This window comes from Oncorhynchus masou, chromosome 31 (genome assembly GCF_036934945.1).
Source record: "Oncorhynchus masou masou isolate Uvic2021 chromosome 31, UVic_Omas_1.1, whole genome shotgun sequence".
Classification (NCBI taxonomy): domain Eukaryota; kingdom Metazoa; phylum Chordata; class Actinopteri; order Salmoniformes; family Salmonidae; genus Oncorhynchus; species Oncorhynchus masou.
Genome location: NC_088242.1, coordinates 30,471,676 through 30,495,901, shown reverse-complemented (window position 1 = coordinate 30,495,901; position 24,226 = coordinate 30,471,676). Strand labels below are relative to the sequence as shown.

Sequence of the window (24,226 nt, the reverse complement as noted above, 5' to 3'; positions counted from 1 at the left end):
AGCCCCACAGACCAGAGACGCCAGAGTCGCAGCCCCTCAGTCCAGAGGCGCCCCTCAGTTGGCGGGAGGGTCCCAGCTCTAGAGGCATCACCTAAGTGGGCCGAGCCAAAGGTGGAGCAGGGTCCACGTCTCTCTCCAGAGCATCCACCTCTGAGTAATGCCCACCCAGACCCTCCCCTATAGGTTCAGAGTCCGCACCTTTGGGGGGGTACTGTCACGCCCTGACTGTAGATTGCTTTGTATGTTTCTATTTTTGTTTGGTCAGGGTGCGATTTGGGTGGGCATTCTATGTTTGTATGTCTAGGTTTTTGTATTTCTATGTTTCGACCGGGTATGTTTCTCAATCAGGGACAGCTATCTTTCGTTGTCATTGATTGTTTCAAATAATGAATATGAACACGTACCACGCTGCACCTTGGTCCTCACCTTATTCCTATGAATGCCATTACACAGAGCAACAGAACAAAAACTATACAGTAACTATACAGTCACCTCTCATGGCAGACCTTGTGCATCTGCTGCCATATGTTTGGATTTCTGTTTAACAAAAATACTGAGTGGAGGAGCCAGGCCATTTAGGATCTTGAATATAAGACATGCGTCGGTGTATTGCACAAGATTTTCCCAACTCAGGAGCTCATGCTTTCTGAGGATGTAACAGTGATGATTGCTATTGGGCTTCCTATCAAGCACTTTGAGAGCCTGTTTGTAGACAGACTGAATAGGTTTAAATGTTGTACAGCAAGCTTGGCCCCAACTAGTCAAGCAGTATGTTAAGTGGGAGAGTATCATAGATTTTAAGTACAGTTTTACTACCTCTGTAGTCAAACAATTTTATATAAACCGGAAATTAGCTAGGTTTAATTTGGTTATTTGAATGACCTTTTTCACATGCTTTTTAAATGAGAGGTTCGAATCAAGTATGATGCCAAGGTACTTAAAATCAGATACCACCTGGAGCTGCTCCCCTGACACATAGACACCTGGCTCAGTAGCATCTGTTGCCCTCTTTGTGAAAAACATGCAGACAGTTTTTTTCACATTGAGATGCAAACACGAGTCACTGAGCCACTTTGTAATTCTGGACCATTACAGTAGTGAATTATTGTGCAGCTTGTTGTTTGCTCTTTGCACATATATCACTGTATCATCTGCATACATTTGAACTTCAGACCCAGTACAGACAGATCATTAATGTACAGGCTGAACAGAAGGGGCCCCAGTATTTTATTTTACCCCCTTTATCTCCCCAATTTCGTGGTATCCAATTGTTAGTAGCTACTATCTACTAGCTACTATCTCGCTACAACTCCCATACGGGCTCGGGCGAGACGAAGGTCGAAAGTCATGCGTCCTCCGAAACATAACCCAACCAAGCCGCACTGCTTCTTAACACAGCGCCATCCAACCCGGAAGCCAGCCGCACCAATGTGTCGGTCGCGGTTGGTTACGATCGGTCGCGGTTGGTTACGATCGGTCGCGGTTGGTTACGACAGAGCCTGGGTGCGAACCCAGAGTCTCTGGTGGCACAGCTGGCGCTGCAGTACAACACCCTTAACCACTGCACCACCCGGGAGCCCCTAAGTATTGACCCTTGAGGCACGCCCACATCATAAGAGTGGGCGACAGCTCATTGCTCACTCTGACACACTGAGTTCTGCCTTCAAGGTATGATTTCATCCGTCACAAGGCATCGGGGGAAAAGTTTAACTTGGACAATTATGTGATAAGAATCTCATGGTTAACAGTATCAAAAGCCTTCCTTAGGTCCAGAAACACAGCCCCAACAATGCCCCCTCCATCTTGGTTAGTTGGTAAACAAAATCTTTCTCTGAGCAATTTTATTAGTATAAAACAAGGGTCTTCACAGTGCTTCATTTGTAAACCTGGAGATGCCGGAACAAAAAAATTGCACAACAGGGGTTGACCTGAGGAGCTCTGAGGTACCGGAATGCATCATTTTTTCAAAATAATAACCTTTATAATAAAGCATTGCATGCATATCATCACATTTGCGTAGTGGCATAGAGCAGTATAGACCATACCATTTACCAAGAGTTTTCATCTATATTTTTTGTAGACATCTATTTACCACAACAAAACAATGCTGGCACTAAGACCACAATAAACAAACTATGTTGGGCCATAAGCCAACTAGAAAATGCTCATCCAGAGACAGAGCCGGTGATATTAATGCAGGAAAACTGAAATCCGTTTTATTTCATTTTTACCAGTATGTCACCTGTGCAACCAGAGGGGAAAAATCTCTAGATCACCTTTACTCCACAAAGAGAGACATATTTGTCCCTCATCCTCCATTTGGCAAATCTGACCACCAGAACTCTATCCTCCTGATTCCTGCTTACAAGCAACCACTCAAACAGGAAGTAACAATGACATGCTCAATTCAGAAGTTGTCCGATGAAGTGGATGCTAAGCTACAGCACTATTTTGCTTGCACAGACTGGAATATTTTACGGGATTCATCCGATAGTATTGAGGAGTCCACCACATCAGTCACTGGCTTCATTAATAAGTGCAATGACTTCCCCACAGTGACCGTATGCACATATTCCAACCAAAAGCCATGGACTACAGACAACATCCTCACTGAGCTAAAGGCTAGAGTTGACCAGGGCATAAAATTAACACCCGCCAGCTGCCAAATGAAGGTAGATTTAGGTATTAAATCCATCCTCCTGACAGGTGTGGCATATCATGAAGCCATTTAAATGGCATGATCACTACAAAGGTGCACCTTGTGCTGGGGGCAATAAAAGGCCACTCTAAAATGTGCAGTTTTGTCACACAACACAATGTCAACGATGTTTCAAGTTTTGAGGGAGCATGCAATTGGCATGCTGACAGCAGGAATGTCCACCAGAGCTGTTGCCAGAGAATTTAATGTTCATTTCGCTACCATAAGACGCCTCCGACGTCATTTTAGAGCATTTGGCAGTACGTCCAACCGGCTACAGACCGCATGTAAACACGCCAGCCCAGGACTTCCACATCTGTCTTCTTCACTTACGTGATGGTCTGAGACAAGCCACCCGGGCAGCTGATGAAACTGTGGGTTTGCACAACTGAATAATTTCTGCACAAACTGTCAGAAACCATCTCAGGGAAGGCCATCTGCTTGCTCGTCATCCTCACCAGGGTCTTGACCTGACTGCTCTTCACGGATTAATCCCAGTTTCAACTGTACCGGGCAGAAGGCAGACTGTTATGGCGTTGTGTGGGCGAGCTGTTTGCTGATGTCAACGTTGTGAACAGAGTGCCCCATGGTGGTTGTGGGGTTATGGTATGGGCAGGCATAAGCTACGGACAACAAACACAATTGCATTTTATAGATGACACTTTGAATGCACAGAGATACCGTGGCGAGATCCTGAGGCCCAGTCGTGCCATTCATCCGCCACCATGTTTCAGAACAATAATGCACGCCCCCATTCCTGGAATGTGAAAATGTCCCAATTGGTCACCCATTGATAATGTTAGGGATGCTCTGGATAGACAGGAAGATCAGCGTGTTCCAGTTCCCACCAATATCCGGCAACTTCGCACAGCCATTGAAGAGGAGTGGGACAACATTCCAGAAACAACAGCCTGATCAACTCTGAGAAGCAGATGTTGCGTGGCATGAGGCAAATGGTCACACCAGATACCGACTGGTTTTCCAATCCATGCCTTTTTAATGCGTCTGTGACCAACAGATGCATATGTATTCCCAGTCATGTGAAATCCATAGATAAAGGCCTATTGAATGCATTTCAATTTACTGATTTCCTTATATGATCTGTAACTCCGTAAGATCTTTGAAATTGTTGCAGGGACATTGTTGGAGTCTGGTTAAAACTCAAATCATATTTTAATTATTGATGTACTAGGTGGAAGTACAGTATCAGTATGTAAGCAGTTACAGTATATTTCATTGTTTAATTCAATATGGCAAAACCTTACTCTGTAGTCCTTCCAAGCTGCTCATTGCCAGAATGTTGTGAACCATAACCTTTTTACATAAATCTAATAAAATAGCTTAATGCCTTGTTCATTGATGCCTAGTATGGAGTTCTGTTTATGTAACAGTATCAGTGTAATAAGAGCGAATTACTCTACCAAAGCATTTTGCTATACTTTTACATAATGCTATACCAATAAAACACTCATTACAAAACAAAGGATTGTCAGTATTATCAATAAAAATTACATACAACCCATTGCTGAAATGATAACATTTATTCAAACTGCATTCATTTTGTTGGTTATAAACTGAAACCATAATGCTTTGACATTGAAGTAGAAAATGAAACAAAACCATAACCAATTAAAACTATATAAAATGTGAAGCAAACATGTCTGAATTCAATTTCCCTCCAACCAGACCAAGCCTCTATAATAAATCTGTCCTGCAGCGTGTGCCGTCCTTTGGTCTGACATGCGTGTTTGGAAGACCAAGTCAAGCTTCAGCGCTTGATTAAGATGGCGGGAAGGATAATTTGGAAAGATCAAGAATCAGCCACCAACCTATACACAAAACTAAAACGTGAAAGCATTTCACAGGACAGTACACATCCCCTTCACTCAAAACGCAGTCGCAGCAGCAGCCGGACAAGGGGAAAGAGACTTCTTCAAAAGAAAATCAAAACAGATAGATATGGGGACTCTTACTCCAACAGTCTTTAGGCTGTATAAGTGTCTGTTGGTCCCTCGAGTCTTCAGCATATTGCACTTTCATTTTAAATGTGTAGCTATAGCACTTTGAATGAATTATATTGTGTAGTTTCTCGATTTTCATGTAGTCTTCAGCACATGACCAAATTAATTTCCCCGATGGGATAATAAAGTGGATCTAAATGCAGTTTTCCTGCATAGTCTACAGTAGGGCACAAATGAAAGATAAATATGGTTATTTTAAAACAATATGACTTTCATACGACTACTTTTCACCAATTAGCAACTTCATTTTTGCAGATGATCAGATATTCAGGTAGGGCCTGGTGACCATTGAAGATGACACAGGTGTCCACACCCCCTTTCACGCTGTCATAAAGAGTGATGGGGTCTCCACTGGACATCTCCGGTGGCACAATAAGATCTGGTGAGCCATGTGTGGACTTCCCTGTCAGCACTTGCGCCTCAACGAAGTACAGGTATGCCTCGTCTGCCAAGCCTTTCCACTGCTTCTTTGCCCCATCCACACTGCCACTGAAGTAGATCCCCTCTCCATAGATTTGCACTACGGATGAAAGTAACACATCAATAATAAAATTAAAGATGCACTATCCAGAAATCTCTCCATTTCCTGGTTGCTAAATTTTGAATAGTTGGCCTAATTTCAGTTTATGACAAAACAAGCAAGTATAGCGTAGAGAATCATTGTAACATCTAACCCACTAAAATATATTCTCCACAACCAAAAAAAGCACAGAAATAGAACAGATCTACACTTCTTAGACTTGCTTTCAATGAGTGACAGATCTATAAAACACATTTAATTTGGTTGGGTCTAGAATATTCAGAGGTGGAAACTGTGGGAATTACCATGTTAAATGTAGATGTTTTTTGCATTGGATATAAACTCAGCAAAAAAGAAACATCCTCACACTGTCAACTGCTTTTGTCTTCAGCAAATTTAACATGAGTAAATATTTGTATGAACATAAAAATCAACAACAGACAAACTGAACAAGTTCCACAGACATGTGACTGACAGAAATGGGATAATGTGTCCCTGAACAAAGGGTGTGTGGCCACAAGCTGCATTAAGTACTGTGGTGCATCTCCTCCTCATGGACTGTACCAGTTTTGTCAGTTCTTGCTGTGAGATGTTACCCCACTCTTCCAACAAGGCACCTACAAGTTCCTGGACTTTTCTGGGGGGAATGGCCCTACCCCTCACCCTCCAATCCAACATGTCCCAGACGTGCTCAATGGGATTGAGATCCGGGCTCTTCGCTGGCCATGGCAGAACACTGACATTCCGGTCTTGCAGGAAATCACGCAGAATGAGCAGCATGGCTGGTGGCATTGTCATGCTGGAGGGTCATGTCAGGATGAGCCTGCAGGAAGGGTACCACACGAGGGAGGAAGAGGTCTTCCCTGTAACGCACAGTATTGAGTTTGCCTGGAATGACAAGCTCAGTCCGATGATGCTGTGACACACCGCCCCAGACCCTGACGGACACTCCACCTCCAAATTGATCCCGCTCCAGAGTACAGGCCTCGGTGTAACGCTCATTCCTTCAACGATAAACGAGAATCCGACCATCACCCCTGGTAAGATAAAACCATGACTCGGCGTCAAAGAACACCTTTTGCCAGTCCTGTCTGGTCCAGCGACGGTGGGTTTGTGCCCATAGGTGACGTTGTTGCCGGTGATGTCTGGTGAGGACCTGCCTTACAACAGGCCTACAATCCCTCAGTCCAGCCTCTCTCAGCCAATTGCAGACAATCTGAGCACTGATGGAGGGATAGTGCGTTCCTGGTGTAACTCGGGCAGTTGTTGCCATCCTGTACCTGTCCTGCAGGTGTGATGTTCGAATGTACCGATCCTGTGCTACACATGGGCTGCCACTGCGAGGACGATCAGCTGTCCGTCCGGTCTCCCTGTAGCGCTGTCTTAGGCATCTCACAGAACGGACATTGCAATTTATTGCCTTGGCCACATCTGCAGTCCTCATTCCTCCTTGAAGCATGCCTAAGGCACTTTCACACAGATGAGCAGGGACCCTGGGCATCTTTCTTTTGGTGTTTTTCAGTCAGTAAAAAGGCCAGTTTCAGAACTGTGACCTTAATTGCCTACCATCTGTAAGCTGTTAGTGTCTTAACAACCGTTCCACAGGTGCATGTTCATTAATTGTTTATGGTTCATTGAACAAGCATGGAAACAGTGTTTAAACCCTTTACAATGAAGATCTGTGAAGTTTAGTTTTTTACGAATTATCTTTGAAAGACGGTCCTGGAAAATGTCAGTTTCTTTTTTTGTTGAGTTTATTTACCATATGGAGACAAACATTTGACCTTATCATAAGTAGACATAATTGCAAATGATTAAATCCTTCCAATAGAAAAAAAATAATTGAGTTACAAATTGAACTTTAATTCAATGAGTTTACTCTTCACATGGGATGATTTCAACTGAACAAAATAAATAAATATTGAATGATCCCCAATGCTCAATTACATCTCCCAAAAATGTTTTCAACATACATCTGTAAAATGATAGTCTAGAAACTAAAGCTTTGGTTGTCTTCCTCTCAGGCTTCAATGTCTTCTCCTTGGACCTCCTCAATGTCCACCTTTTGAACATCAGATTCTGAGGCTGCATCTTCACTGTCACTTTCCAACCTTGTTGAGAATGGCTCGTTGTCAGGCTCAAAAAGCCTCAAATTTGCACGGATAGCCACCAATTTTTCAACCCTTGTATTGGTCAACCTGTTGCGTGCTTTGGTGTGTGCTCCAAAACAAGAACCAGTTGCGCTCTGAGGCGGCTGATGATGGTGGGATTTGGAGGATGATGGAGGCAACAGGGGAAAGCGCCTCAGAGCCACAAAGTCCCTTCCACCAGGTGGCTGATGAGATCCGTTGGCACAACTAGCATATTGCATCTCCATCCCAAAGTCCTTGCTTGGAAGTGTACTTCGCCAGACTGCCAAGAAACTTTCCCTCATCCAGGCCAAGGTGGCGAGACACAGTAGTGATGACACCATAGGCCTTGATCTCTGCACCAGACAGGATGCTCTTGCCAGCATACCTGGGGTCCAACATGTATGCTGCGGCGTGTATGGGCTTCAGGCATCGTCTCCCTCAAGCCGTGCAATGGCTACTGCTATAGGTTTCAGGAGTTTCAGGCTGCTTACCACTCTCTCCCAAAATACATCATCCAGGAAGATCCTCTTGATGGGGCTGTCCATATCGGCAGACTGTGATATGGCCATTTCTTGGAGACTCCTTCCCCTCCAGGAGACTGTCAAACATGATTACAACACCACCCCAACGTGTGTTGCTGGGCAGCATCAATGTGGTTGGCTCTCTTGTAGAGTGTATCCATTGTTTTCAGTGCCATGATGTCCTTGAGGAGCAGATTCAATGCATGAGCAGCAAAGTCAATGGGTGTAATGTGAGGGTAGGACACCACTTTAGACCAAGCAGCCTTCATGTTTGCAGCATTGTCTGTCACCAGTTCAAATGCCTTCTGTGGTCCAAGGTCATTGATGACTGTCTTCAGCTCATCTGCAATGTAGAGACCGGTGCATCTTGCCCCTTGTGTCTGTGCTCTTGTAGAATACTGGTTGAGGGGTGAAAATGTAGTTAATTATTCCTTGCCCGCGAACATTCGACCAACCATCAGAGATGACTGCAATACAGTCTGCTTTCTCTATGATTTGCTTGACCTTCACTTGAACTCTGCAACCAGTAAATTAGTAGATTAAGCATCTCTGGTTGGAGGGGTGTATGCTGGGCGAAGAAAATTCAGAAATATCTTCCAATACACATTGCCTGTGAGCAGAGGTGAACCAGTTGCATACACAGCTTAAGCAAGACATTCATCAGCATTTCTTTGACTACATTCCTCCATTGAGTCAAAAAAACTTCTGATTCCAGGAGGACCATGAGCTGTTGCTATCGATAAGGTGTCATTCATCATTTTCACCTCAAATAGAAGTTTAGGGACTTTTGAGGTTGCTTGCTGTGAGCGCTGAGGGAACTTTATGCACTTGGTCAGATGATTCTGTATCTTTGTTGCATTCTTCACATATGATTTGACACAGTATTTGCAAATGTACACAGCTTCTCCTTCTACATTTGCTGCAGTGAAAGGTCTCCACACATCAGATGGTGCCCGTGCAATTTTCCTGTAGAGATAAGTGGGGGCAAATATGAGTACAAAAAACAAATACAATTCCATGTACAGGTAAATTGTTAAGCATTTAATCTAACTACTCCTTTGTAAGATACATGTTTTAAAATGAAGCATGTATGGTGAATTCACACTCCTTAGCAGGCTCAAATAAGCTAAAACCCACATGGTAGCAAATACGAACTAGCAGAAATTGTTAACAAGTTAGAAATTATTTAAACACACTGTTGTAGGCTACTATTTACTAGTTAACTAAAAAAATCATATGTAATATAAAATATATTCACCCCACCCAGTATTTTAATCAAGACTTACCAGAAAGCATGTAGTCCTTGGCTCAGACAGTGTAGAAGTGTGGGCTCAATAGCATCTCATTAGTGTGCAAGATCTTGAGAATCTGCACATGTGATGGAAGAATACACTGTGCATGCAGAGGGTAAGCAAAATTCCCAAAAGTCCCAGGCATAAGTTCCCATGAAAAATTTCCTGACAAATTCCGGAAAGTTTCCGACCCTTTGCAACCCTAGTTGGGTCACCCAGAAGGTTACATATTGCAGTAATACATTAAATTAATTGCTTCACAACAATTATTTCAGAGCTATTCTTTAAACACAGTGCTGGTTCCATATAAATAGAACACAAAGAATGTCATTAGAATGAATAGAATCTGTTTTTATTCAAGGGTTGCACCTCTGTCAATCGGTTGCCTCATGCTATTGTTATCAAAGTTCTACAGACGCCTCAGCAATAGTTGCGTCCAAAAGTCGAGTCGTGACCAGTCATTCTGAACTGGGGCTAGTGACCGTTTGGTCTAAATTACACTGTAGCGGCCAGGTAATACGATGACATTGCTAAAGTAGGCAAATTATTAGTCGGAAACAACTTTGCCATCATTATGACGTTGTCAAATTTACTTTAGACAGCAATGTTGACTTTAGTGGGCAAAGTTCATCAGCTCCAATTGAGAATGCATTAAGCAGAATATGCAGTTGCAATATTGCAACGCAATGTACATCTCATGAATAGGTGGCTTCTCTCTTACCATCAGGTGGTGCAAACTCCCTCTGGAAGCCCACTCTGGTGAGCAGATGACAGTATTGCGCTGGCAGGCGCTGGTACATTCGCTGAGAGGTAGACACGTCCAACTGCTTCTTTTTAAGCTCGAAGACCTGCTTTAGGGCACGGTTCTCCACTTTCTCAACCTGTAACACATTTGCCATAACCATATTTGATTGGTTATCAAGCAGTTAATATCACAGATTGCACCTTTAATGTTAAATCTGTTGTTTCTTGTGTGGACACTCACCCTGACAATATTAAGCCCGGAAAAATTCCGCTGTCTTTGTCTATAGTCAGAACTGCTCTCGTCGACAGGCTTCCTTGTGGAACTAGTGGAAGTGTTCAGGCCCATGTCCGTCTCCTCTTCTTTTGCGAAATCCTCTTGGACTTTGCAGCACATGGCTTCTACCTCTAATACAGCAGCTTTGACATCTCTAGAAACCCCATGGATGTTCACGCCGGCACAACCATCTTTGAAGAACACCTCAATGGAAACGTTGAACTTGGTCTGAAAGGTCAGCAGCTTTCCAACCTCATGTTCACCAAAGTGCTGGATGAAATTGTTGCGAATGGTGAAGACATTCTTGGAGACAGGGTTGAAAACAGAAAAATACCAGGATCTGGCCTCTTTCAATGTCTCATCAAAGGCACTGCTGAGCTCAATATATGGTTGTGCGCGTTCCCTTGAATCTCTGGAGTCAAAATAGCCAGTTGTGGTCTCCAACACTTGCAGACAAGACACAAAATAATTTAATCCAAAATACTGCATGCATTGTGCAAAAACCGCTGTAATAAATATGTTGTATCAAGAGTTCTGTTAACACACAAATGATAATAACATACCACTTCTACTTCTTTTGACTGGGATCTCACCTTGAGCGGAGGCACTGTTGATGGAGCTAGAATATTGTGTTGCGCCTTGAAGAGATTTCAGTTTGTCTTCAAAGGCCTGTGGAAAAGAGCAGAAATATGTGATGACTGGTAAATAGGCTATATCAACTCTGGTGTCCATAAGACGACAGACGGCAAAGAAATGAAGTATTTTGGTTTAGAAATGTATCATATTCACAACTCTTCAGTTCGAAAACGGCTAAGTAATTTCATTTCAAAAGAGTGAAATCGTCAAAGAGCTGTGGGACGATTACCAGGCCACGAAGGATTAGTATAAAAATGACTGATAATACTTTGATCGTAATAATAATAATAATAATACTTTTACCCTATATGTCTCAGTGTCCTCTGGATATATAACATAATAGATATCCATGTTCGTGCCATTGTTTTGCTTGGCAAATTTCACTGCTGTGTCCATCATAATCTTGGCAACCTCTTGCTTGTTGAAGCCCAACATACCAGTACCAATGGCTGGGAAGGAGATTGATGACAGACGGTTTTTTTGGGCCATGCTCAGACACTTTGAGATGACATCACCAAGAACCTGTCATGACAAGAATACAGAAAGCTTACAAATTACTTGTCCAGTTTTTTTATTCTATACGTTATACTTCTAACTATATTTTACTATGTCTCTAGTCCAGATCTTTGATATACTACCCTTAACATATTGCTAGGAACGAGGTAGGATAACTATTTTGTGTTTGATCGCAACAGTACATTTTTAGTGTAGTTGAATATCTTAAAACCTTATTTGCATTTACCTTATCAGATGCTTGACCTTTGCGAGGACATATCGTGTGGTATACGTAACTGCATGATAAATTGTGTCCAGCGGTCTCAATAACGTCACTGTATTTGTTGTAGTAATTCGATATCTCCACCTGTATGCCTTTTCCAGCCTCTCCCAGAATTGCTTTGGATATTGCCCCGGATGACAAATCAAGGTTGGAAGAAATTGTGTTCACAATGACGCCCGTCTGTCAATAAAAGACAAGCAAGAGAGAATATCAGTTAATAACAGTTAAAGCTTTTCATATATTTGGAAATATGTTCCAAATGCTGAACCAGAGCCAAATATTCACACACATTCCTCCATCAGTCATGTCTACCATTCAATTCTGATTATTTATCCTTTTTATGTTCCATTTTCTTTTAATTGTACCTTCTGTTTCTCAATGTATCCTTGTTTGAGGTTCAGAGTGACATTGTTGACTTTCATGAAAGTTGAGCCTTTTCCGTGACTCACAACTTCACTGTATGAAGCTTTAGGTGGCTGCCCCCGAGCTGCCGCTGGTTGACGGTGTGAAACCGTTGACCCCAGTATTTCACTGCATGCTCTCTCCATCTCCCCAGCCGATAGGTCATCGTGATTGACAAGGCGAACCTCTAAAGGAGCCCCGGAGTAATGGTGATCATGGTAGTGTTTCAGGGTTTTAACAATGACATCTGCACAGAGTGGCAAGGGAAAGTTGAACAAGCCAGAACTTATAGCAGGAATGGCAACAGACTTCAGATTATGTTTCTTTACCTCCTCTAGAATGTTTTTAACAACCTTTTCAAGTATTTGTGTGGCAGTATTAACATCATATTTTTTGGGGTTGTATGGTAGGCTTGGACCAACGGCATGAATGATCTTCTTGTATGGAAGGTATCCAGGTTGGGCAACGATGGCATCTCCCGTTAACAACTTTCCGTTGGTCTTTATGTACCAGTCACTCTCTAGCTGGATATCTGGGCCACCGGCATCGCTAAGCGCCTTGGCGAGACCTCCCCCATGACTGAGGTGCTCATTGGCCGCGTTGACCACAGCCTCTACGCCACGGTGAGTGGTAAGGTCGTCCCTCCATACAGACACCCTGAGGCCCTTGGACAGCACGGTAGACAACCTCATCTCAGGCTGCATGGACTGTCCGGCAACATCCACACCATGGAGTACGGCAGTGCATCCAAACTTGCTTTGCAGTGCGTAAGTCAGAGCTGGTCCACATTGGCCCAGGATGCTCACTATCTCCTTCTCCAGTGGGAAATTCTCTGACTTGGCCATGGCTCACACAATACAGGGTATCCAATGTTGTTCTGAGGACTGAGGAAAACATGAGTGTAAGATGTCATATGCAATCAAGGCATACATTACACAAGTCAAATGAGCTTCTTATGAACATGACAACCTTTCATTATAGAAGTTTTTTTTTTGTAATAGTCTACATTATGTTATCCGATTTGATTATTATTTATTTTTTTCCATTCACATGGTCTAGCTTACATTACCAACAAACTAAATATGATTGTATCACCTATTCATTTGATAATTATGAAAACAATACTTTATTTACATCAGAGGATCTCTATAGGCTGGGACATCAGATCAAGCTGTTTTGCTGGAACAACACTGACCTTGAGGACTAGGCTATAATCAAAACTGAAAGTAAACTTACTTGACTGATCTGGATAAATAAGTACATTAAAAAAAAGACTAGTCAATAATATTACTCACAAGCTCAACAATATTGAATTTAATATTACATTCAAGTAAAGCATAAATATCGCAGGGTGTAAATTAGGGTTGAATGGCGGGAATCCGATTACCGAGATTTACCGCACAAAACCACTCCATTTTCCCAGGATAAATAATTGCAAGAAAATGGTAAATGATTTCTATGAACAGCATGAAATGGAACTGTTAAATGATATGCGATGTCTAAACATGGCTTCTCTACGGCCTCTGCATGATTAAATCAATGCTCAAGGTGGGGACGTGGTAACTTTCTGGTTTGTGACAGGTACATTTGCTGCAGCATAGCCTATGCTACAGTAATATAAAGACTGAATGCGCGTCTAATTTACCCATCTGAATCTGGCTTTCGGGGGGTCGCATTGTTTTTTTAATTGTAAAGATGTGCATTTACTTATTGCAGTTGCAGAGTTTTTAAAAAACAGCCTAGCGCTTGGATATCGTTGATTTAAAATCAGTGCGCGCGTGAGCACTCTTTCTATCAACTCCATTCAAATTGCATCAAAAATAGATCATGTTTACGGTATATCCATGTCCTAGCCTACCTCTTGCAGGTAATGCATTCAATGTAGTGTCGGCCATATATTTAGCTAATTAATGATGGGTTAGAACTTAAAGCCTCAGTCTCTTGCGCAAAATGCAAGCACATGAGCTCTGCTGGCCTCAACAACAAAAACACTCCTTAGCTCTTGGAGACGTATGCAGGAAAAGATACACAACTTTTTTTAGCATTTGTTATACCAAGACTATTCGAAGACTATTTTTGCTGAATGTTAAATACAACAGCCAATAGAACTCACGGGTAGATTGAAAGAAGAGCTAACGTGTGATTTATTCAGATCTGTAAACATCAAAGCGTCGCCTTCTGCATCTAATTCTAGTCCTATATTATTCAAGGATGTCATTAGAAAGACGAAGATGAAGACAACTAAACCCGTTTCATTTCTGTTGAAAGCGAATAAAAAATGAAGCAACAGTGAGAGAAAGAGTCAGCCTACTAATTATACAAATAGGCCACATTATATTTTAAAATCAAATTTGCTAGCCTATACTTGCAACTTTGTAGGCTGCAACAGAAGGGTGGTTTGAACTGTGTGTGTGTAATTCCAATACAATAACACAGTTCACACTCAAATTAGCCTACTGGAGCTAGTTTCACTTAATTACCCGAGACAGCATATACAGTGCATTCGGAAATAAAAGTATTTAGACCACTTGACTATTTTCGCATTTTTATGTTACAGCCGTATACTAAAATTGATTAAAGGAATAAACCCTCCCCCCAATCTACACACAATCCCCCATAATGACAAAACCTGTTTTTGCTTTTAGAAATGTTTGCAAAATACATTTGGGGTATTCCTCCCATTCTTCTCTACAGATCCTCACAAGCTGTGTCAGGTTGGATGGGGTGTGTCGCTGCGCAACTAATCACAGGTTTATCTGGAGATGTTAGATCGGGTTCAAGTCTGGGCTCTGGCTGGGCCACTCAAGGACATTCAGAGACTTGTCCTGAAGCCACTTCTGTGTTGTCTTGGCTGTGTGCTTAGGGTCATTGTCCTGTTGAAAGGTGAACCTTTGCCCCAGTCTGAGGTCCTGAGTGCTCTGGAGCAGGTTTTCAGCAAGGATCTCTGTACTTCGCTCCATTCAATCATTCTCTTGATCCTGACTAGTCTCCCAGTCCCTGCTGCTGAAAAAAAAAAAAACATACCCACAGCATGATGCTGCCACCACCATACTTCACCGTAAGGATGGTGCCAGGTTTCCTCCAGATGTGATACTTGGCATTTCATCAGACCAGAGAGTATTGTTTCCTCATGGTCTGAGAGTCTTTACGTGCCTTTTGGCAAACACCAAGCAGGCTGTCATGTGCATTTTACTGAGGAGTGGCTTCCGTCTAGCCATTCTACCATAAAGGCCTGATTGGTGGAGTGCTGCAGAGATGATTGTTCTATCTGCACAGAGGAACTCTGAAGCTCTGTCAGTGACCATCGGGTTCTTGGTCACATCCCTGACCAAGGCCATTCTACCCCCATTTGCGCAGTTTATCCAGGCAGCCAGCTTTAGGAAGTGGCTTCCATTTAAGAATGATGGAGGCCACTGTGTTCTTGGGGACCTTCAATACTGAAGAAATGTTGTTACCCTTCCCCAGATCTGTGCCGACAATCCTGTCTACGGAGAATTCCTTCGACCTCATGGCTTGGTTTTTGCTCTGACAACTGTGGGACCTTACATAGACAGGTGTGTGCCTTGCCAAATCATGTCCAATCAGCATCATTTTCAAGTCGTAGAAACAGGATGTACCGGAGCTCAATTTCGAGTCTCACAAGTTCAGGCCCTTTGCTGTAAGTAATGCATTTCAGTTTTTTAATTGGGCTATTGTGTGTAGATTGATTTGGGGAAAAACATTTGATCCATTTCAGAATAAGGCCGTAAAGTAACAAAATGTGGAAAAAGTCAAGGAATCGATACATTCCGAAGGCACTGTACACAACCAGTTTATAGCTGCTGGTGCAATAAGTAGGGGGGATATAATGTCTCCAGTTGTATCCATTAGCTACGGACTGTTACAACTTTTGAAGCAGAGTGGGTCGAACTAGACATTTGAGTATTTCGCTACATTGTACATCAAAAAAGAGGAAGCGAAAGGGAGATGGTTTGTTGAAGAATGGTAGAAAGTGTAAGCAGACTGAGCTGTACGCCAGATCGAAGAGAGGAGAAATGGAAGGGAATGAGGGTGAAGTATCGGAGGTGGTAGGTGTGGTGAAGTCAGCCAAGACCTCAGAAAAAAAATTGTAGACTTCCACAAATCTGGTTCATCCTTGGGAGCAATTTCCAAATGCCTGGGGGTACCATGTTCATCTGTTCAAACAGTACGCAAGTATAAACACCTCTGGATCACGCAGCCGTCATACCGCTCAGGAAGGAGACGTGTTCTGTCATCTAGAGATGAACGTACTTTTGTGCAAAAATCAATCCCAAAACAACAGCAAAAGGACCTTGAAGATGCTGGAGGAAACCGGTACAAATGTATCTATATCCACAGTAAAACGAGTCCTATATCGACATTACCTGAAAGGCCGCTCAGCAAGGAAGAAGCCACTGTTCCAAAACCGTCATAAAAAAAGCCAGACTACGATTTGCAACTGCTCATGGGGACAAAGATCATACTTTTTGGAGAAATGTCCTCTGGTTTGATGAAACAAAAATAGAACTGTTTGGCCATAATGACCATCGTTATGTTTGGAGGAAAAAGGGAGAGGCTTGCAAGCCGAAGGACACCATCCCAACTGTGAAGCACGGTGGTGGCAGCATCATGTTGTGGGGGTGCTTTGCTGCAAGAGGGACTGGTTCCATTCACGAAATAGATGGCATCATGAGGAAGGACAATTATGTGGATATATTGACGCAACATCTCAAGATGTCAGTAAGTTAAAGCTTGGTCGCAAATGGGTCTTCCAAATGGACAATGACCCCAAGCATACTTCCAAAGTTGTTGCAAATGGCTTAAACTTTTTGGGATAGGGGGCAGCATTTTCACTTTTGGATGAATCGTGTGCCCAGAGTGAACTGCCCCCTACTCTGTCCCAGATACTAATATATGCATATTATTATTAGTATTAGATAGAAAACACTCTAAAGTTTCTAAAACCGTTTGAATGATGTCTGAATATAACAGAACTCATATGGCAGGCAAAAACTGAGAAAAGTCCAACCAGGAAGTAGGACATCTGAGGTTTGTAGTTTTTCAAAGCTTGGCCTACCAAATGCACATTGAGATACGGATGCGGTTGCACTTCCTCGGGCTTCCACTAGATGTCAACTGTCTTTAGAAACTGGTTTGAGGATTCTACTATAAAGGAGGGGCTCATAAGACCTCTGAGTCAGTGGTCTGGCAGAGAGCCTTGGTCTCATGACACACGCGCCCGACAGAGTTACTTCTCGTTCCAGAGCTTTTCTGAAGTCAAAAGGAATTCTCCTGTTGGAACATTGATGTTTTATGTTAAAAACATCCTAACGATTGCTTAAATACATCGTTTGACATGTTTCTAAAAGGACTGTAACGGAACTTTGAGTTTTTGTCTGGATGAAGTGGCTGTGCCTCATGAAGATGGATTACTGGGCAGAACACGCCAACAACAAGTGGCTATGGACATAAAGTTCCATAATTTATGGAACAAATCAGTCATTTACTGTTGAACTGGGATTCCTGGGAGTGCCTTCTGATGAAGATCAAAGGTAAGTGAGTATTTATGGGGCTGTTTCTAACTTTGTTGATTCCAAAATGGCCGATATTCCTCTGGCTGTTTTGGGTTCTGAGCGCCGTTCTCAGATTATGCTTTTTCCGTAAAGTTTTTTTGAAATCTGACACAGCGGTTGCATTAAGGAGAAGTCTATCTTTAATTCTGTGAATAACACTAGTATATTTTATCAATGTTTATTATGAGTATTTCTGCAAAATCCCTGGATATTTTGGAATCAAAACATTACTGCACGTAAGGCGGCAATGTAAACAGATTTTTGGATATAAATATGCACATTATCGAACAAAACATACATGTGTAATATGATGTCCAAGGAGTGTCATCTGATGAAGATCAAAGGTTAGTGATTAATTTTATCTATATTTCTGCTTTTTGTGACTCCTATCTTTGGCTGGACAAATGGCGGTGTGTTTTTTCGACTTGGCGGTGATCAAACATAATCATATGTTGTGCTCTAGCTGTAAAACATTGTTGAAATGGGACACGATGGGTAGATAAACATCTTGTTAATCTTTTATTTGCTGTATTGGACTTGTTAATGTGTGAAAGTTACATATTTCTAAAAAATATTTTAGAATTTTGCGCGCTGCCTTTTCTGCGGAATGTTGTCGAGCCTGCGCTAGAAAGGTTAAGGACAACAAAGTTAAGGCATTGAAGTGGCAAAGCCCTGACCTCAATCCTATAGAAAATGTGTAGATAGAACTATATAGCTACTGAAACAGATTGTGTTATTTGACATGTATCTTTATTGACATGCAAAGACCCAAACGGCATTCCATATAAATCCTGGTTGAGAATGAAACAACGAAACAGCACAGCAAGTAAGTGAAAGAAGGGACATACGTAAATTCCAACAAAATAACTTTTTGTTAAGTGTGGTGTGTGTAACCTTTTTTTAACTAGGCAAGTCTTAAGAACAAATTGTTATTTACAATGATGGCCCTGACGACACTGGGCCAATTGTGCACCACCCTATGGGACTCCCAGTCACGGCCAGATGCGATAGTCTGGATTCGAACCAGGGACTGTAGTGACACCTCTTGCACTGAGATGCAGTGCCTTAGACCGCAGCATCCGTGTGTGTGTTAACTATTTAACTGTACCAGAATGCTTAAAAGGTCGCTAAAATTATAAATATCGGCACCGTATTTTTTTGGCAAGGAACATATCGGATATCGGCCAACAATGTCATATCGGTGCATCACTAATTACTGGTGTTGGTGAAACTCGTCGTTTGGTGCGACGCAGACAGGATGGCGTGAGTGGTGAAACAGAGACGTCTGTTCTTTTGAGTTTTGATGAGTCTTTGCTTGACAAAGTGATATTTGGATTTAAATGATCCTGTACAAGCTTTTGTGCCAAATACATTACATTGCTACAAGTGTTAAGCTTATGGGCATGTGGCAGCAGTGTGTAGGAGGGAGGTTCCTAGGTGTGAGAAGTGTGCAGAAGGCGATGCGACAAAGGAATGGGTAGCATTGGGGAAAGTAGTGGTATGTGTTAATTGTAGGGGTGCCCATGGGGCTGGGGATCAGAAATGGCCAGTGCAAGAGAGGCAGGTTGAGGTTTCCAGGGTTAGAGTAGTGCAGAAGTTGTCATATGCTGAGGCAATGAAGGAAGATGGGTCAAAGGGGGAGGGATCAAATCAAAGCTGCCGGGGCAGCAGGGTAGCCTAGTGGTTAGAGTGTTGGGCTAGTAACCTGAAGGTTGCAAGTTCAAACCCCCAAGCTGACAAGGTACAAATCTGTCGTTCTGCCCCTGAACTGGCAGTTAACCCACTGTTCCTAGGCCATCATTGAAAATAAGAATTTGTTCTTAACTGACTTGCCTAGTTAAATAAAGGTAAAATAAAAAAATATTAGTCACATGTGCCAAATACAACAGGTGACCTCACAGTGAAATGCTTACTTACAAGCCCATAAACAACAATGCAGTTAAAAAAGAACAGGGATAAGAAATAAAAGTATCAAGTCATTAAAGAATAGCAGTAAAACAGCAATAGCGAGACTATATACAGGGCAGGGGCACAGGTTAGTTGAGGTAATGTGTACATTAACTTCTTAGTGCACAGATCCCGTTAGTGGGATTAAATTTGACAACATCCGGTGAAATGTCAGAGCGCTACATAAATAGTGTTACGGATACAGTTATCCTGTGTGTGTGTGTGTGTGTGTGTATCCTGTGTGTTTCTTTTCTCTCCTTCTCCCCTCACAGGTGAAAATCATCACTCCCCAATCAATCATCAATCAGAAGACCTGTGTGTCCTGTGTGGCTCAGTCGGTAGAGCATGGCGCTTGCAACGCCAAGCGTCGTGGGTTCGATTCCCGCTGGGACCACCCATATGTAAAAAAGTAGTGGCCCCAGCCGACTTGTAAGTCGCTTTGGACAAAAGCGTCTGCTAAATGGGATATATTATTATTATATTAAGACACACCTCCTCATATTTCCTAAACCTATCACAGTTCTTTCCCCATGGTTTAAAAACCCCATCATTTGTTTGTTCTAGAGCTCAGCTCAATCTCTCTGTAAATACCATGTCTGTAGGTCTCTGTGTTTCACTCTCGCTTTGTGTCGTAACCTCTCTTTTGTTTAAGCACCTCATAGCACTTTGTCATCACCTGTGAGTATTGTTTTTGGTTATGGTGTTTGTGTTTGATTGCTGGTGGAAAAGGGGGAAACCAAGACAAGTCGCCCATGGGCATACACTACCCGTAGGTGAACTTTGTTAAATACACTAGTTAGAACTGGGCGGACCACCCACTGTATTTTTGGTTAGTTAGTTAGCTGTTGTTAAAGTAGGCTAGTCTAGCTTAGGGGTGTTTTTGAATACTTATTGTTTCTTTCCTTGGGTCCAGCTCAGCCCCTTTTCCTGCTCCCCCCATTACCGTGTGTTTATAAATAAACCTAGAGTTTGACGGTAGATTTCAGTTGTCGTGCTTATTTCGTTCACACTTTTCCTTTGTCACAATAATAATTTGCATGAGTTATGTTACGAGTCTCATTACCATCCCCCCTAGACTGTCGGGCCAAAAGGGATTCGTAACATAAGTAATATTAAACATTCATGAAAATACAAGTGTCTCACATGGTTAAAAAGCCGAGGAGTCTTTGTAATCCAACTGCGTTGTCAGATTTCAAAAAAGCTTTACGGTGAAAGCATACGATGCGGTTATATGGAGGACAGAGCCCCATACCAAAATACTATTTCAAGCAGCACAGGCGTAACAATCACAAATTGCAATAAAATAAATAATTTACCTTCCTCTGTTTGCAATCCCAAGGCTCACTGTTACACAATGAATGGTCTTTTGTTTGACAAAATCCATTTTTATAGCCTAACACGAAACATTTTGTGAACCGCTTGTGTCGTGAATTACGTCTCATTCAACTTTCGACGAAACAGTCAATGTAAATACACACTAAACATGCGTTTATCCAGTCATGTTTGGTTACATTGCAATCAACTGGTGTAACACAACCAGACATGATGATTCTTTTCGCGGGACATATTGACCGAAAGAAACCGATTTGAAGACAACAAGTAATGACCTCATTGTGCACCAATTATATTGGTGGTTCGTTGATTGACCTCCTCCCTATAGGCTGTCTCGTCATTGTCGGTGATCAGGCCTACCACGGTTGTGTCTGCAAACTTAATGGAGTTGGAGTCGTGCTTGGCCGTGCAGTCATGAGTGAACAGGGAGTACAGGAGGGGACTGAGCACACCCCCCTTAGAGGCCTCTGTGTTGAGGAGAAGCGTGGCACATGTTTTGTTACCTACCCTTACCACTTGGGGTCGGCCCGTCAGGACGTCCAGGATCCAGTTGCAGAGGGATGTGTTTAGTCCCAGGGTCCTTAGCTTAGTAATGAGCTTTGAGGGCACTATGGTGTTGAACGCTGAACTGTAGTCAACGAATAGCATTCTCATGTAAGTGTTCCTTTTGCCCAGGTGTTGAGTGCAATAGAGATCGCATCATCTGTGGATCTGTTTGAGTTGTATGCAAATTGGTGTGGGTCTAGGGTTTCTGGGATATGGTGGTCTGCTTAAAACATGTTGGTATTACAGACTCGGATAGGGAGAGGTTGAAAATGTCAGTGAATACACTTGCCAGTTGGTCAGCACATGCTCGAAGTAGACATCCTGGTAATCCGTCTGTCCCTGCGGCCTTGTGAATGTTGACCTGCTTAAAGGTCTTACTCACATCGGCTGCGGAGAGCGTGATCACAGTCTTCCGGAGCAGCTGGTGCTTTCATGCATGTTTCTGTGTTATTTGCCTCAAAGCGAGCATAGAAGTAGTTTAGCTTGTCTGGTAGGCTCCTGAGAGGAGTGGTGTGAGTAGTAGATCTGTACCAGTACAGAGGAATAGGCCAACAAGTGATATGTTTCAGTAAGATTGTATTTTTAGCAATGTTTATCAACTGTACTGCAGGGATGGAACGTAAGTCGCAGAAAATGTAGGTTGTGGCGGCAGCTGCAGAGATATTTGGGTGTGCGAGACTTGACATCAGAATACTTAACACAATTGTTTTCTTAACTTAAAGCATTGTTGGTTAGGGGCTTGTAAGTAAGCATCCCATGTGACAAATAAAATTTGATTTGAAAAGTTACAGGGTGTGTTAAGTGGTAATGTCCCATCCGTTCAGGCTGTTGGCCTGAGATAGGGCAATAGATTTAAAATGTGGAGTAGGGTGGTGGGTTAAAAAATATATAATAATTTAGTGAGTGTATGGTTAGATGGTAAGGTATGTTTTTATATATATTTTTTTTAACAAAGTATATGGGAGTTATACGCCAGTCTAGTAGGTGGCAGTAATGCAACATTTATTGGATGCCAAACGCCGTTAAAACATCGTAGAAGATGTTCCAAATTTACTACAGTGCCAGTTAAATTTTTATATCGTCAGAATGTGAGCACTCAAGCGTTTCAATTGCAGCTGTGTATGCAATGCTCTGTCATGGTTGCTAAAGTTATACACTGTTCGCTCAATTTCAGTTTGTGAGAGAACAAGCACTAACTGGTGCTGCTGGGAATCTAAATCGCAGTGTAATATTTTCAATAAGCAAAAATATTTAGTTTTATAGTTGTTTGAAGCTGGTGGACCAAAACCGAAAGAGAGACCCAAACCGAAAGAGACCCAAGTTACAGGAAATAAGATACAGGGGAGTGGAGATTGGTTTGGAAAACAGTTCTGTTTTAATTCACCTAACTTCTTCACAGGGGTAAAATCCCGAGAAATTATATGAGTGCGCTCTAAGCGTTCGTAAATACATATAGCTCTCTGAGCGTTCAACGCGCACACTGGAAGTTCTGGCCGAGGAGTAGTGTAGATGTATCAGACACTAATGAGAGAACACCGAACTCTGACCATTCCTCTCGCCCTAGCATAGCCTCTTGGGCTGTTTGTTATCTAGAGCGTTGGTGACTGGTCCTGTGCTGCAGGCAATTTAATTACGTTTACTGACATGGTCATAGTCAACGGTTGTTGCCAGTTCGTAAAATCCGCAGTTCTTCTGCGCTCTACCACTCGGATGAGAGCATTTGACTCGGAGTAGATAGAGTGAATTTACGAACGCACAATGTGAAGCAGTTTTAAACACTTTCCAAATGTCGGTCTTGTTAGACACACTTCCTCTCTGCTTACACATGTCAAAATAAAAATCCTGCACGTGCGCCATAAATGGACAACAAATAGCCTACTATCCATGGATCCAAAACACACTCATCCATGGATCCAAAACACACTCACAAGCAAAATACAGAAACGGGCTCTCTTTAAAACGAGCTTAATCTAACAATCCGTTTCCAGATGACGATATCCCTCCCATTGTCACAACGTACCTACTGTACTTTTACATCAATCGAACCAACCAGCAAAGAAATAGTGAAGCTGCGTAGTCTACTCACCTGACGGCAGCTAAAGTTTATAGCAAAGGCAACTGACGAGTCGACTGGATATTCAAAAATATGGAATTCAATGCGTCGAGTCGTCGTCGACAAAGTTCGAAACTGAAAGAAATTATCAGTAAAATGAAATTTAAACACGCCCCCGTCTTGGAAGCGAAACATGATTATGCTACCGTTCTCCTAGCAGCAGGATATTATGATGGCAACATGATCGCGGATTTGTTTTTTTCTTCAAAATAAGAGTCCCCCTGCAAAGACATGCTAAACTATGGTAATATCGATTTTTTTGGCGGTCTAGGGTGACCACATGTTCCGTATTGTGCGGGATAGTCCCGAATTTTGGCGCTTTGTCATGTGTCTCGCAATCATGTCCGCATTTTATCAACAAATTCAAAACATCGTATTCCTGTCAGACGTTCCAATCTGTCTCTTGCAGTCACGTTATGGACAGAAACACCATACGGATGTGGTACTGGCAGTGGCGACCTGTCATCCGTCATTCAGAGCCCCATCTGTTTTGAGCCCCACATCTTTTGCAAAAATATATATATATAAATTGGGGGCTTGCCTGTTTTGATGTTATTTTGGCATTAATACTTGTCACATATCAATTTGCAAACAATTTAAATTAAAATCCAATTGTGTTAATAAAGCCGAAAACAAACAGGTAGCTCCAAAATGCAGGTGTTCAACCTGGCTCAGTGCTTTCTGTGGTGGTGGTGCT

General features: G+C 42.4%; 1 protein-coding gene across 3 annotated transcripts; it reads right to left on the bottom strand.

Annotated features, from left to right (window-relative positions):
• Positions 1-4,220: 4,220 nt before the first annotated feature.
• On the bottom strand, positions 4,221-23,670 carry parp9 (poly(ADP-ribose) polymerase family member 9). Of its 3 annotated transcripts, XR_010452870.1 has the most exons (10): positions 23,503-23,670; positions 11,982-12,902; positions 11,581-11,796; positions 11,142-11,360; positions 10,766-10,871; positions 10,170-10,648; positions 9,906-10,065; positions 9,179-9,284; positions 8,657-8,858; positions 5,151-5,239 (listed from the first exon to the last, which is right to left on the bottom strand). XR_010452870.1 is itself a non-coding variant. In XM_064950699.1 (8 exons), exons 2-8 carry the CDS (start codon positions 12,861-12,863, stop codon positions 4,947-4,949), a joined length of 2,355 nt encoding a protein of 784 aa, XP_064806771.1. In that variant the 5' UTR covers positions 12,864-12,902; positions 23,503-23,668; the 3' UTR covers positions 4,221-4,946. The 3 variants fall into 3 exon arrangements, 2 of the variants coding, with proteins under 2 accessions (XP_064806771.1, XP_064806772.1); XM_064950699.1 differs by lacking the exons at positions 8,657-8,858; positions 9,179-9,284 and having other exon boundaries at positions 4,221-5,239; positions 23,503-23,668; XM_064950700.1 differs by lacking the exons at positions 8,657-8,858; positions 9,179-9,284 and having other exon boundaries at positions 4,221-5,239; positions 10,796-10,871; positions 23,503-23,667.
• Between the last annotated feature and the right edge of the window lie 556 nt (positions 23,671-24,226).